The sequence below is a fragment of the Oryzias latipes genome, chromosome 4 (assembly GCF_053564925.1).
Source record: "Oryzias latipes strain Hd-rR chromosome 4, Olatipes_Hd-rR_3.1".
NCBI lineage: Eukaryota > Metazoa > Chordata > Actinopteri > Beloniformes > Adrianichthyidae > Oryzias > Oryzias latipes.
In genome coordinates, this window is record NC_136240.1 from 25,258,373 (window position 1) to 25,273,468 (window position 15,096).

General features: G+C 40.1%; 2 protein-coding genes across 5 annotated transcripts; one reads left to right on the forward strand and one right to left on the reverse strand.

Annotated features, from left to right (window-relative positions):
- Positions 1 to 436: 436 nt before the first annotated feature.
- LOC101167197 (MARVEL domain-containing protein 3) lies at positions 437 to 5,095 on the reverse strand. 3 transcript variants are annotated; one of them, XM_078946155.1, is made up of 5 exons: positions 4,997 to 5,095; positions 3,181 to 3,288; positions 2,734 to 2,855; positions 1,751 to 1,821; positions 437 to 1,510 (listed from the first exon to the last, which is right to left on the reverse strand). In XM_078946155.1, exons 3-5 carry the CDS (start codon positions 2,838 to 2,840, stop codon positions 939 to 941), a joined length of 750 nt encoding a protein of 249 aa, XP_078802281.1. In that variant the 5' UTR covers positions 2,841 to 2,855; positions 3,181 to 3,288; positions 4,997 to 5,095; the 3' UTR covers positions 437 to 938. The 3 variants fall into 3 exon arrangements, with proteins under 3 accessions (XP_078802281.1, XP_011472569.2, XP_023810169.1); XM_011474267.4 differs by lacking the exon at positions 4,997 to 5,095 and having other exon boundaries at positions 3,181 to 3,515; XM_023954401.2 differs by lacking the exon at positions 4,997 to 5,095 and having other exon boundaries at positions 2,734 to 2,845; positions 3,181 to 3,282.
- A 3,147-nt stretch (positions 5,096 to 8,242) lies between these two features.
- On the forward strand, positions 8,243 to 14,581 carry si:ch211-191a24.4 (MARVEL domain-containing protein 3). Of its 2 annotated transcripts, none has more exons than XM_004068225.5 (4): positions 8,243 to 8,408; positions 8,830 to 8,936; positions 12,775 to 12,881; positions 13,190 to 14,581. In XM_004068225.5, exons 2-4 carry the CDS (start codon positions 8,845 to 8,847, stop codon positions 13,837 to 13,839), a joined length of 849 nt encoding a protein of 282 aa, XP_004068273.1. In that variant the 5' UTR covers positions 8,243 to 8,408; positions 8,830 to 8,844; the 3' UTR covers positions 13,840 to 14,581. The 2 variants fall into 2 exon arrangements, with proteins under 2 accessions (XP_004068273.1, XP_020558213.1); XM_020702554.2 differs by lacking the exon at positions 8,243 to 8,408 and adding an exon at positions 8,454 to 8,669.
- Positions 14,582 to 15,096: the final 515 nt, after the last annotated feature.

Below are 15,096 nucleotides of genomic sequence, written 5' to 3' on the forward strand. Positions count from 1 at the left end.
GCATTTAGGCATGTTTTTTTGGTCCAAAAAAGAGAAAATATCCAGTGAGCTGCTGTTTTGTGGGCAGAAATGTCTTGTTGATGTCAGAGGTCAGAGGAGAATGGCCAGACCCAACTGATAGAAAGGTAACAGGAACTCAAATATCCACTGGTTACAACCGAGGTCTGCAGAAGAGAATTTCTGAACGCACAACACGTCCAACCTACAAGCAGATGGACTACAGCAGCAGAAGACCACACCGGGTGCCCATCCTGTCAGCTAAGAACAGGAAACTGAGGCTACAATTCATACAGGATCACCAAAACTGGACAATAGAAGACTGGAACAACGATGTCTGGTCTGATGAGTCTCTATTTCCGCTGCAACACTCGATTGTAGGGTCAGAATTTGGCTTTAACAACATGACAGCCATTTTTTTTTTAGAATGTTCAATTAATAGCAATAAATCAAACTTTTTTTATTATCACAAAATGTAATTCATTTATTTTACAGTAAAAAAAATCAAATTAGAAACATTCCATTTGCCAAGTCCCTAAAGTCAAGCAAAAAACAAAAGACTGTTGATTCTTTTGTTTGTTTTTCTGATCAGAAACACTTTTCAGATGTCTGTTAGAATAAACACAAACTGCTAAGATAATTCATGTTTTCGATTAGAGGTCAGTTTCTCTATGACATCATTTCCATGCTGCTTCTATGGAGCTCTGTAAACTTCTGATCTGTGCATCCACATGCGAGGACGTCACATTTTGGCCTATATTACCACAGTAGCTCATTCTGCCTAACTGGAGCCTGTGACTACATGTTTAGAGAGTTAAATGATAGTATATTAGCTCAAATCTTAAGAGATACAATCAGTTGATGGAAGTGTCTTGTGTCCTCGCTGTGGACTAAAGGAGCCTCCTCTCACACGTGGGTGCTGCCAGCCCTCAGTTTTGACCTCATTGGTTCCTCTGTTTCTTTGCTTCTTCGTCTCTTTCCTGAATGAAGCGAGACACTCTTCTGTCGGTCTGGAAGGTAAAAACGGCGCCGGCGGTGTACAGGATGGCTGTGATCAAACCAAACAGAGCAGCCGCTGCATCTGCTCCGCTCACGTCGCAGTTCATCCAGGTGTAGCCATTTCGGGAATAAATCCTCTCACGCTGCTTACACTCATCCGAGGAGTTGACTTGTATCACAAAATGAAGGTAGACGCTCACAGCTATCACATAGAGGACCGCCCCCACCACCTGGAACCCAAACGCTGCCTTCATCCAATTCTGTGACATCTGCAGGGGGGGTTTGCTCCCGAAGACCACAAACACCAGCGAAACGAGCCCCAAGATCAGGCTGAAGATCACGCCTCCGTACATGCCTGGCAGCTTCTTCTGGCTGAACTGCGTGTCCATATCTCGCACCAGCTCTAGATCAGTGCCCTGCAGGTTCAGGCTGGTGTCCACAATCCCAAACTGAGCTGAGACCACGCAGACCAGGACCAGGATGTTGGTCAGGATGGCAAAGATCAGCACAATAGCTTTAAAAAAAAAGAAAACATTTGATTCTCATTTAGAGCCAAAGAAGAAACCATATTGTGCTTCTTTCTAAACTAACATTTTGATTCTTCCAGACTAGATGTTCTTAAATGTTTTTAAGGATCGTTTTCCACTTCCTCATATTCTGCTCAGACTTGGAGAACTGAACCGGTCAGACCAGTTCTGGTGAAGCAAAGTTTCTCTTTGACACTGAACCTTCCGCTGACGGTGAAGATGCCTACCTCTCCTGGTCAAAATGTCCATACATTTGTACAGGACCCGCAAAATCCTGAAACGTAAGGTATGATGGGATCTAGATGATTTGGAAAAACAGACAAAAAGAAACATTATTTCTTAGACTTCTTAAGCTGCCCAAAGCCTCAGACACATGCACTCATACATGGATTGAACCCTAAGGGTGCTTTGGGTTGTCCAGGTCCGTAGAGGGTCCTAGAGAGGAGCAGCTATATCTTACACACCACAGGTGTGTCTTACTGTCCCTCTGGGGACGTCATAAAAGTGGAGCGTACCATTGTCGTGCGAGCGGTAAATGTATCATGAAGTGTCTGTAGGACTATTGTAAGCTGCACGCACTTGCACCGCACAAGTCACACTGTCATAAGATGCCCCTTACACCGCACTCGAGTCGTCAGTGAGGTGTGACTACCGGCCCCTAAAGGAACCCGCAGAAATTCCGGCTGTAGGACGCCAAAAGATGTGCACACAAATTCTGCTCGCTCTGATTGTCTCAATTTCCTCATCTCTATGCGTCAGGCGGAAAACACACCTATCACGTGAACTCACAGGTCCCTAACGTAGTCTGCAGGATTTGTGGGGGTGCTGAAAAATATGAAAAATCAGTACGACACGTCTGCGTCTCACCTACTTATCCTTACATGTTGTATAAGTGTTTGCCACAAATTGTCGTTTACAGGAAAAAATGTTCGTGAACACTTTTGTCTTAGAGTCTCACCAAGCGATCTACAACCTGGATGTTTTCTGCGGGTCACCAACATGTCCGTAACAGGTTTGTGTATTTATTGCCTGCAGACACCCTGAGCAGTTATGACCAAGGCTTTGTATCCACATCCCAAATACTTTAGAATTTTTTATTTTTTTTAACTTTGTTTATTTAGGGCATTTGCTATGGGTGACGTAACACCTCTGATCGTTCACCGTTCTTACAGACTTTCATGACTGAACGGCAGCTCTGGTCCAAACAAACCTTCTGTTCTGTGTTGGAGGCTGAGTCTCATTGAGGGGGGTTGTCTCCTCCTGCTTCCCTCCATCAGCGCCCTGGTTGTCCTGATTTGAACCGGTCTGTTGACTCATACCTGCTAAATGAAACTGAAAGAAAAATTAGTTTGAGCACCGAGATCATGAAACATTTAAAGAAATGTAGATTACCAAAAAATCCTTTTGCTGTTGTTTTTAAAAACAGAAAAGTGTGTGAATGTACAGAAAGAATTTTGCCTTTGCCACTTTTGTACATAGGAAACATAAGTATATGTTTTTCAACAATAAATTAACTTTAGAGAACTTTAGCCTGTAGATATTTTAGCAATGAAAATGTGCCTTTAAAAGTGCTGAACTAGGTTGTAGTCTAAAGCGTTCACTGCACTGTTTTCAAAAAGTATCCAATTTCACCTTTGTTGTCAAAAGTCAAACTAACCTTAAGTTCGATGAAATTACTCCAGAGTCCATTAATAAAACGTCCTCTCTCAACGATTAAGCTGCTGCTCTGTCTGACTCCACTCCTGAAGAGCTCCACCCACCTCACCTGGCGGAGGAGGCGGAAGACAGAGCTGCAGGTGAGCAGGTCCTGCCGCCTCAGCTGGAGCGTCACTAAACAGACGCAGAGCAGCTTCTTTGGTTGCTGTGAATCCGCTGCAGCAAATAAGCCTTCAGGAGGTGTTGGCCTTTCAACACAAATACCAACACAGTGGTAAACGTAGAAGTTGTCCAACAATCCAAATGTTTTCATAGGCATCTAAAAAGTTAAGTCATAACTATTTTCTAAAGAATTATTTCCTCCTAAAAAATGTCTAAATGCGCCAATTTTTTAACCCACTCACTTCCTAGTAGGCACACATAAAGATCTGTCTTTTCTTTAAATTGTCAGGTTTTACTAATGAAGACAAAGAGACAAAAATGCCAACAGAAATTGTGTTTTTGGTGGTTTTAACATGTTCTTGAGACATTTTCAAACGATGGAGGACATGTATAAAGAAAATTAGGCTGAAAATAGCATTTCTCAGTATTTATTGTTCAAATTGTTGTGAATCAGGAGAAGATGAAAAAATGCTGTTTGAAAAAGCTTGTAGCTGTGACAGGTACATCTGCAGGCTACAAGCTCCCTGCTCCGCTCCATTCTGATGCATCCAGGTGTAGACAAACAAATCCAAGTACGTCTTTGTTTGAGCTGTAATCTGGATCAAAACTGTACAACTGTATGAAGGTGTTCAGCTCAGGGGCCCCAAAGTGTTGGGGGCCCCCAGGCATTCGCCCACCCTTGCCTAATGGTAAGTCCGTCCCAGCAACAACATGTCTGAAGGCATGTTGTTTTATGGTCCTCCCTTATTCAAGCTCTCTCCGAGGAGAAAATGTCTCCTGGTTTTTTCTTTGTCTGTGTCAAACAAGTTGAAATCTATTTAGAGGAGGACCTAGGGATCAGAGGACCTGCCTTCCAATGGTTTGAATCCTATTTATCCGATAAGTACCAGTTTGTCAATGTAAATGGATAGTCCTCTGTTGGGCTCAAGTCAGCTATTGAGTCCCACAGGGTTCAGTTTTAGGACCAAAAAACCTTAGATATGCTCAGTCTGCTCAGATAGTCTCCCTGGATGGTGAAAGTATAGCCTCCATTCCAGTTAGAAACCTAGGGGTTTTATTTGACCAGGATTTATCATTTAAGGCTCACATATCTCAGATGTGTAAAATGACATTTTTTCACCTGCACAATATAAGATCCATGCATTTGTTACATCTAGGCTGGATTACTGTAACTCTTTGTTAGCAGCGTGTCCTAAGAGTTCCTTAAGAAGTCTCCAGCTTGTTCAGAACGCAGCAGCTAGATTGAACTAGAAGTAGCAGTAGAGATCACATCACTCCTGTGTTAGCTTTACTTCAATGGCTCCCAGTTGATTCTAGAATCGAGTTCAAAATCCTCCTGCTAACCCGTAAGGCCTGACATGGTATGACCCCATCCTATATCAAAGACCTCACAGTGCCTTACCACCCAAACAGAAAAGACAGAAATATGCATGCGTGTACAGAAAGAATTTTGCCTCTGCCATTTTTATATCTAGCAAACTTAAGTGTGGTATTCAACAATAAATTAGCTTTAGAGAACTTTGGCCTGTAGATATTTTAGTAATGAAAATATGCTTTAATAAGTGCTGAAGTAGGTTGTAGTCTAAAGCTTACTGTTACTGTACTGTTTTCAAAAAGTATAAAATTTCACTTTTGTTGTCAGAAGGCAAACTAACCTTAAGGTTGATGAAGAAAGTTCAGAGTCCGTTAAAACGTCCTCTCTCAACGATTAAGCTGCGGCTGCTCTGTCTGACTGAACTCCTGAAGAGCTCCACCCATCTCACCTGGCGGAGGAGGCGGAAGGCAAAGCTGCAGGTGAGCAGGTCCTGCCGCCTCAGCTGGAGTTTCACTGAACAGACGCAGAGCAGCTTCTCTTGGCTGGTGTGAATCCGCCACAGCAAATAAGCTTCTTCTTTTCAGGAGGTGTTGGCCTTCAAGAGAAATACCAACACAGTGCTAGACTAAGCATTTGTTCAAGAATCCAAATGCTTTTTTCATAGACATCTAAAAAGTGAAATCACAACTATTTGTTAAAGAAATGTGTTTTATGTACATTATTTCCTCCTAAAAAATAATATTAAAAATTCTGTATGCGCCACTTTTTTAACCCACTCACTTCCTAGTGGGAAGAAATAATGGTCTGTCTTTTCTTTAAATTTTCAGGTTTTACTAATGAAGGTCAAAGAGACAAAAAGGCCAACAAAATTATGTTTTTGGTGGTTTTAACGTGTTCTTGAGACTTTTTTCGATGGAGAATTTACCAGTTTAACGATGGAGGACATACAGTAACTCATTTACCTTTTACTTAAGGAGCAATAAACAGATGTTTCTGACATTTGAGATGGTAGGGGACAGTTTTTTGTTAATAACAAAACTGTAAAAATAAATAAATAAAAAATTCTATTTTGTTTATATAAAACAATATTATATCAATAGTCGTCTCAAAGAGCTTCATACCAGTATTTAATATATATAATAATGATAAACATAAAATCATAAGGATCATGAAGTCATAGAATTCAATAGGTAAATTCTAAACTAAACAGGGGGAGGGGGGGTGGAACCTCACAGCTCTGAGGAAGAAGCTGTTTCTCAGTCTCCTGTGCCAAGTCCTTCCAGTATTGAGTGGTGCAGCTCCAGTACCACACCGTCGCACTCAGACAAAGGACGCTCTCTATGGTGGCTCTGTAGAAGTTCCTCAGTAGATGAGGTGGTAGTCCAATCCGTATCGGTATCTTCATTCCCAGGTCATCTCAAACCTATCCTGACTTTCCACCAAAGCACAGGCTGGAGTTTCAAGACAGGATACAGCAGATTGTCACCAAAATAAAAGGCATTTGTATCAGGAGAGGTAGACTGCGTCACCATCAGGGAAAAGTTCAGGGTTAGCGCAACTCTTGTTCTCAGAATTCGTTCATTCTCTGCTCTACCAGAACTAGACTGACCAGTTCAGTTCTTCTCCAAGTCTGAGCAGAATGTGAGGAAGTGAAGAACGAGATATTTAATAAATTGCATTTCCTGCTATAAAAAGAAGCATTCTCACCACAATGCAGACATGAGTCCATGAATTTATGAAGTAAAAACCGGGACTTTGAAAACTTTGTAAACCAGGGATCTGCAACCTGAGCCACATGTGGCTCATTTACCCCTCCATTGTGGCTCTTTGACTGAAGAAAAATAAAATGACAGTAACCCTAATTTTAAAAATTTACTCAGCACTGATTTTATTTAGATTAGCTACATTTCTAAATGTATATCTTAAGTGCTCTTGGAACAGAGAGAAAAACTGCATTTTTAATAGATTAGAAACGTGTATTTTTGTGGTTTTATTAATGCCAAATAAAAGAATTTATATACATTTGAAAAGTAACATCAATACAATAGCAAAGCAGAATCCCAATTTTTGAAAGATTGAAATAAGACTTTGTGGCTCCTACTAGGTTTTAATCAGGGACAAAGAGACCCCGATGGCTCTTTTAGTATTAAAGGTTGCAGATCCCTGGTGTAAACTATATGAACATGTCAATCATTGCTGAGGATGCGTGAATTTTATGGCTGGTCAGTCACAGGAACATTGTGGCTGTTAAACCAGGAAGTGTGTGCAGGAACCAAGTCCTGCTGGAAAAGGGAAAGAAACCAGGACAAACATCAAGAGCTCTAAAGCCTTCTAGTGGACGACTTTGGATCAACACCAGCAGCTGACATGCTCCACAAAGCAGAGGTTGTTGTTGAAACAGTTTTGTTTCTCCATATTTTAAAACTTTGAATTCCAAAAGAATTGTACAAAAATATTCTGAAGCCATACTCCAGTTCTTTTTGGCTTCAGCCTTCAACATGGTTTCTGGTTCAAGAGTGGTTTAAAGCAGGATTCACAGCTAAAGCTCAACCCTTTTATGTTGTTTGTTACACTTTTTTGTTCCTTTTCTTTTGATTGTTTTACTCTCTTACTATTTTTTGTTCCCTTGCTACTTGTGTTGTTCCATACTATTTAAGCAACAACTGTAAAAGACCTTTTCCAAGAGTAAAGCTTTGACAGATGTCAATAAAGAATGTCTATTGCTTTCTCATCAAATACTACTTTAAATCTCTATCTTTAAAATTTGTGACACGAAGCCTCCTCCACCTAATTCTACTTGACCAGGGGTCTGCAATACTTGAAGCTAAGTGATCCAGTTTCTAAATGACGAAAACCCTGCAAAGTCCTATCTTTAGAAAAAATGCACTTTATTTATGTTTTTGAGGCCATTAAACAAAAATGTAACTTTTTGTCTTGACAGCAGCACATACAAGTTCCTTTCAAAATAAAAAAGAGTGTGTGCCAAATAGGATTCACCTGCTGCAGCAGATTTACTTGAATTAAGGATGCTAGAAAGTGAAGTCAAATGTGGAGTTTTTCTATTATTATTATTTTTTAAATCAGAAGACTGTGGAAGGGGGGCAAATGAGAACAGCAGTTAGAAAGGTATTACAGATGAAAGAATCCAAAAAACGTATTTTGAACTATTATTATTGAAGCTAAAATGTTTGTGGTATGAAATGATTGCATTTCTTATTTTTGTAATGCTTTAAAGAAGTTTGTATTAATCGTTTCTTAATCTTCGTCAATATTGATACTAATATTGACTCAAAAATAAGCTTTTTCTACGGGATTGTTGCCTTTAATATCAATTTCAGGGTCATTTGTGTCATAAAAACTATAATATGGATGCTTCAATGTAGATTTTTGCACTGAAATGGTTAACAGGCCAAAAAGTAGGAAGCTTTCTCTTTCTTATACAAAGGAAAGACATAAACAACATGCTTTCAGACATGTTGTCAACGAAAGGCCAACTCTCCCTGAAAACAGAGGCTTCTTTGCTCTCGAGGGACAGTGCGGCGGATTCACACCAGCTGTGAGAAGCTGCTCTGCGTCAGTGACGTAACGCTCCAGCGGTGACCGCGGGACCTGCTCACCTGCAGCTCTGTCTTCCGCCCCTTCCGCCAGGTGTAGTGGAGCTGTTCAGGAGCTCAAACACACAACCACAGTCTAAATCGTTGGGAATAAAGAACGCTGGAGTTGGACTTTGGACAGTTTTCATTGACCTTAAGGTTAGTTTGTCTTTGACTACAAAAGCGAAATGAGATTAGTTTGTTCTAAAACGAGAGGCACGCTTCGTTCGACTCGAGAAACTTTGTTTTTATTGTGTTAAACTTCCACCTGCTTGTGACGTGTGCTTTCGGTACTGTTTACTTTAGTAAAATGTTTGATAAACGTTTAGCTAACGTTTTCCTAATCTATGTCGTTTGTTATCACGCTAATTATCGCCGAAAAGCCCACATTTCGTGTATTTACGTTTCCTCCGCGAAAACGTAAGTGACGTCAAAGGGAACAGTCTTACGTCAAGTGTTTTGACACCTTAATTTGTACACTTTTCTGTTTTTTAAAAACAACAGCGAATAATTCCCTTAGCTTTTTTGTTCAGCTTTTTCCCCTTTAAGTTTCGGTGCTCATAACCAGTTTCTGTGCCAGTTTCGGTTAGCAGGTATGAGTCATCCGTCCCGTTCCAACCGGGATCACCGGGACCGAGACAGACTGGACCGAGACCGGGGGGAGGCCTCATCGCAGGACAACAGCAGGTTTGTTTGCCCCCAAACTGCAGCCCTGATCTAGATCTGATCGGAGTGGAACTTTCAATTTGTAGAAACCAAATCTAGACTGTGGACACAAAACCTGAACTCTTTTTTAACACATCTGTCCCATTACATTAAATGTCAAACCAACAGCATTTTAGTCAAACAACCTCCCAACAGTTAAACACGGTGGTGGTAGTGTGATGGTCTGTATCTCGCTTGCTGCGTCAGGATTTGTAAGATCCTGTGTGGCAGTGGTCTCCAACCCTTTTCAGGCCCCAGACTGTTTTGATGTCGGACGATAGTTTTAAGAACCAGCCTGTATGGGGCTACGGGGGCATCCGATTTATTTATTTTTAGTTTAGAGTTTCACCTATGAGTGCAAAACTTATCTTTATCCTCTGTAAAATAATGTAGCTGCTTTAAAATTTATTTGTACAAAGATTGTGAAGGAACCGTCAAAATGTGATTTCTATTTTCGCTTAACCCATAACTGCGATCTTTAGACTTTTAAAGTGCAACGGATAAAGGCATAAAAATTAAACTGGTAAATTCTAAATGTGTTTAAAAAAAACAGTCCACAGTTTTAGCAACTTTATTAGCAGCATCCTCATTACATTAGATAACCAGTTGCTGAATATTATGCATTATTATTGTGGAGTGTGGCAACAGCTGTCAGTTATTCATATTTGGAGTAAAGACTCCTAGTTTTTGTCTATTAAAAACAAAAGTCTTTTTTTCTTTTAAGTCAAGTGTCTTTGGGATGGTTGTCACGCTGAAAGACCCAGCCTGATTTAATCTTTAATGCCCTTGCTGATGGAAAGAGGTTTTCACTTAAAATCTGATGATACATGGTCCCATTTATTCTCTCCTTTACACGGCTTAGTCGTCCTGGTTCCTTTGCTCAAAAGCAGCCCAAAGCATGATGTTTCCACCCCCGTGCTCTTCAGTGGTTATGGTGTTCTTTGGGTGCAATTCAGCATTCTTTCTCCTCCAAACACGACGGGTAGAGTTCTTACCAAATGGTTGTATTTTGGTTTCATCTGACCAAAGGACATTCTCCCAATTCTCTTCTGGATCATCCAAATGCTCTCTAGCAAACTTTAGACGCATGTACTGGTTTTAGCAGGGGGGCACGTCTGGTACTGCAGACCAGACAGAATTATTATTGAGTCCCTTACGGCGTAGCGTGTTACTGATGGTAGTTTTTGTTACTTTGGTCCAGCTCTCTGCAGGTCATTCACAAGGCCCTCCATGTGGTTCTGGGATTTTTGTTCACCGTTCTTGTGATCATTAAGACCACACGGGGTGAGATCTTGTGGGGACCCCCAGATGGAGGGAGATTATCAGTGGTCTTGCATGTCTTCCATTTCCTAAGAATTGCCCCCACAGTAGATTTTTTTTTTCACACCAAGCTGCTTACCTGTTGCAGATTACGTCTTCCCAGCATGGTGCAGGTCAACAATTTGTGTTTCTGGTGTCTTAAGACAGCTCTTTGGCCATAGTGGAGTTTGGAGTGTTGACTGTTTCAGGTTGTGGACAGGTGTCTTTTATAGACAGTAGCTGTGTTTACATGGACAAAAGTAATTGGAAAGAACACCTGATCGGAAGATAAATGCATCATGTAAGCACGCCGTTCGGAATACTCACGATCATTCAGATCAAAATTTCTTTTCGATCAAGATAGGTGGGTTATGCTGATTGTTGATCCGATTGTGTGTCACTACTGCTCTGGTTTACTGTACGGTGCGGTGCTTTAGAGAAAGCTTTGGAGTGCCTACAGGCTCCAATATAAAATAAAACGACGAGCAAACAGGCGCTTCATAATATTAATAACATTAACAAAAGCACATTTAGAAGATCATCTCGTATATTACCGAGCTGCTGCATACATGTATATGGCAGCTCACTTTGTTTACAGTGGGACACATTTCCTCTTCCGGTATTTTCCAACTACAGCGCATGCCCAAATGATTTATTCCAACCAAAAGTGTGATCATGTGAACGTTTGTTCTAATCGGAAAAAGTTTTTCTGGGCCCATGTGCACAGTTGAATTCTAATCCGACCATTGATCCAATAAAGATATTTTGCGCATGTAACCGCAGCTAATGAGTCTAAACAGGTGCCATCAATACAGGTATCAAGTGGAGGACAGAGGATCCTCTTATGGAAGAAGTTACAGGTCTGTAAGAGCCAGAAATCTTTCTTTTTTTGGAGGTGACCAAATAGTTATTTTCCACCATAATTTACTAATTAATTCTTTAAAAATCAGACTGTGATTTTTCTTGATTTTTGTTTCTCATTTAGTCTCCCATAGTTGAGGTTTACCTATAATGAAAATTACAGGCCTCTTTCATCTTTTTAAGTGGAAGAATTTACAGAATTGGTTGCTGAATAAATACTTTTTTGCCCCACTGTAGAAGTGTGCTCCCACCATTGGATCTTCAGCACCAGAAGGTTTTACTTGGAGTTGAAAAAAAAGCAGTTTTTGTATCTGTATTTGTATCGGTGAATCCCGTCAGATGATATGGTACAAAAATTAAATACATTTTAGCAAAGAAACTATTTAAATATGCTAACAAAATATTGAATCCTGGCCACAAAATAATTCTAACATGATTCATATGGATTTACTTGGTCTGTTGTACAAGAAAAACAATATAGAGTAATGCTACATGATGGACAGAGACATAAGGATTGAGTTTTACTTTAGGCTGAACCATAGAAGAAGAAAGAGGGTCTGTGGGCTGTCTAGTTTAATTTATCAATTACCTATTGTTAATATTTTATGACGGATTTTCAGTTTTTGTACAGTTATTGGTGTGAATCCTGCTGAGACAACTGTGTTTTGATACTGGGCTATATAAATTAAACTAAATTAAATTGAATATTAAAGAGCGTATTAAGGGCCAGATTGCTTTACCAGCAAAGTTGCACTCCATTTATTTACCCAGCTGGGAAGATGTGAATATCATTATCTGTATTTTGTGGTCACAACTTTTGGTTTAAATGATTTAACTATTTCATGACCACAGATTAGTATTTCAGTCATACAGTTTGACTATTATGTGTTTTTTTTTACTACATTATCATTTGGGCTCCTTAAGTCTTACTAGGGTTGAGCAACATATGGTATATGGTCTCTCATTTGGATATGAGATGAGATATCACTGAAATTAAACTGAAATATTGGATAAACAAGGGGTATAAAGACAGAGCCCTGTGGGACACCTTTTGTTGTGAGTTATGCAGAAATGGTTCTCAAAGAGGACGTACATGTAACCCTGGTGAGTCTCCATAGGATACCTAACACTTAAGCACTGCATTAGTGTGTGTTCACACATGGAGTTGTTATCCTACAAATCTTGGTTTATTAAATACTTTCTTTCATTTAATTTTTTCCAACATAAGTGAGATTCACTGGGGAGTATAAAGAGTCTAAAAATTAGTCCTCGGTCTTTTTTTTTTTAACTTTTATGTTATATTGCTGTAATACTGACTAACATTTTAATATTTTTTTAGATTTCATTTTATAGTTTAAGTTTTAATGCTGCAAAACTTTATTGTTAAACTGTATGGATTTTCCGAATTGAAGGTTGTGTATAAATAACACGGCCTTCTGCCTGTGAGGAGGTATTGAGCCTTGCAAAACACATATTCCATGCATCGTAGAATAAAACTAACAGAACAGTCTGGACACGTCTTGATTTTGAGTGAATTTTTTGTTTATTTTATTTAAGTTTTTTTCTGTTAACCTAAAATCCAAACGGTGGACCTTTTTTATTTGTGCTGCAGCCACCTCAGACCATGCTTGGAATAAAAATCATTTTGTTGTTGTTCCAGGTCATCTCGGCCACCGTATTACCCATCAGACTCCCATTCCCGTCCCAGGAGTATCCGGGAATCGTTTCGGAGTTCTTCCAAATGCACAAACATTTGTTCTAGGAGAGGTAAGCGGCTTCACCGAGAGGGAAAGATGAAAGCTTCAGTATTAGAGAGAACTCTGGTTCTCAGAATTCATTCATTCTTTGCTCCACCAAAACTGGACTGACCGGTTCAGTTCTTCTACAAGTCTGAGCTTAAAATGAGGAAGTGGAGAACGAGCCTTAAACACATGAAAAAACATCCTGAGAAAATCCCAATGATGGTTTAGAAAGAAACAAAGGTTTGGTTCTAAATGTGTTCTTTATGTTTTACTCTAAAACTTTGTCATTTAGTCTAAGAAATAAGTTGAATTTGCTCTTTCTTCTTATTAAAGGTGTCATGCTGATCTGTACTGTCCTGACCAACGCCCTGGTTCTGATCTGCGTGGTCTCAGCTCAGATGGTCATGTCCGGCATGTCCTCAATGGGCGGGTTTAGCACCTTTGACATCAACACCAACTTCAACCTGCAGGGCACTGAGCTGGAGCAGGTCCGAAATCTGGATATGCAGTTCAGCCAGATGAGGGCGCCAGGCGTCTACGGAGGCGTGGCCTTTAGCCTGACCTTTGGGGTGGTTTCACTGCTGTTTGTGGTCGCGGGGAACAAGCCGCCCCATCTGATGTCACAGAAGTTACTGAAGGGGTCGTTTGGGTTCCAGGTGGTGGGGGCGGTCCTCTATGTGATAGCTGTGGGCCTCTACCTTCATTTTGTGATACAAGTCAACTCCACGGATGTGTGTAAGCAGCGCGAGAGGCTTTATTCCCGAAATGGCTACACCTGGATGAACTGCAGTGTGGGCGGGGGAGATGCCGCCGTGGCTCTGTTTGCTCTGATCACAGCCATCTTGTACACCGTCGGCGCCGTTTTTACCTTCCAGACCATCAGAAGAGTGTCTCGCTTCCTCCAGGACAGAAAGAGGAGAGAGGAGGAGAAACAGAGAGGCCGCCCACACTCACCACTGAGGGCTGGCACCACCCACGTGTGAGACGGGTCAAAAACTGCTTTTCATGGCGCTCTTTTAGTCCAAAGCGAGGACTCTGGACACTCTCATCAGAAGATTTAACACAGATCAGAAGTTAGGAGACTGGAGTTCCTCAGAAGCAGCATGAAAATTATGTCAAATGTGAACAAAATATGAAACTGAGCTCACATGAAAACATGAATAATTCTAACAAGTCTCTCCGAACGCCTCTGAAAAGTTTCTATTCAGAAACGTCACAAAAAGTTTTTATGAATGAAATGGTTTTTGTTTGCATGTACATATTTTTGTTGTTTTACTTAACTTTAGATGATATATCAACTCAAATTAAACGTGTATTGTTTGGTGATTCTTACTGTAAACGGATGACTTTCATTTTCTTGCAGAAAAAAGTTGGACTTGTTGGAAAATGTAAGACTTTTAACAAAATGACAACATGAGGCCATGAATGCCTAAAGTATTCATAACTATGCTAACGCCAAAACAACTGTTATACATTTGAAATACAAAATTCCATTTATATGCCAACATTTTTTAAGTTTTTGGCATAAGCATCTTGGTCTCCAGACACTATTTGATATATGGCTTTATAAATCTTCACTTTCATGTAAATCTCTTGATATATTTGAAAAATGTGTCTGTTTTTTTACATTACTGTTTAAAAGTTATTGGTCACTTTGAATTGTTCATATGTTTGAAAGAAAAGCACATTTTTTGTAAATGAAGATGCATTGAAACTAATCAGAAACACTCTCCCTTCATTCTTATTCTGGTACATTATTCCAAAACCTTAAACCTTCCAGCTGTTGTCTGGTTTTTGGTTTTGGTGCTTTATCTACATACAGTAGATAAACCCATTTCCATCAGCTATCACTCCAGTGTTCTGATGGCTAACAGATGATTAGAAAACCCTTCTGCCGTCGAATGGTTCTTCTGAACACGGCTTCTCTTGTCTTCTTACTGCTGGACACTTGGCAGCACTTCCTCTCATACAGCTGAGACCTTCAGTGTGGCTTAAAGATGATTCAGTAAATCTGGACTTGGACTTACTGAAATTTAAGGTGGAGAAATCAGAGGATGTGCTCCCAATTATGAGTCTCTGTTGAATTTTTTTTTAAGTTTATTTTTTAAAACACAAATCAGTCAAGGAGAAACAAAATTCTGTAACCATTTTTGGATTTTCTTTCTTATGACTTTTTGCACATTTAAACCCTGGTCACAAGTTATTGTAGAGCAGCCGGTCAGCCACTCCTATATTTTTAT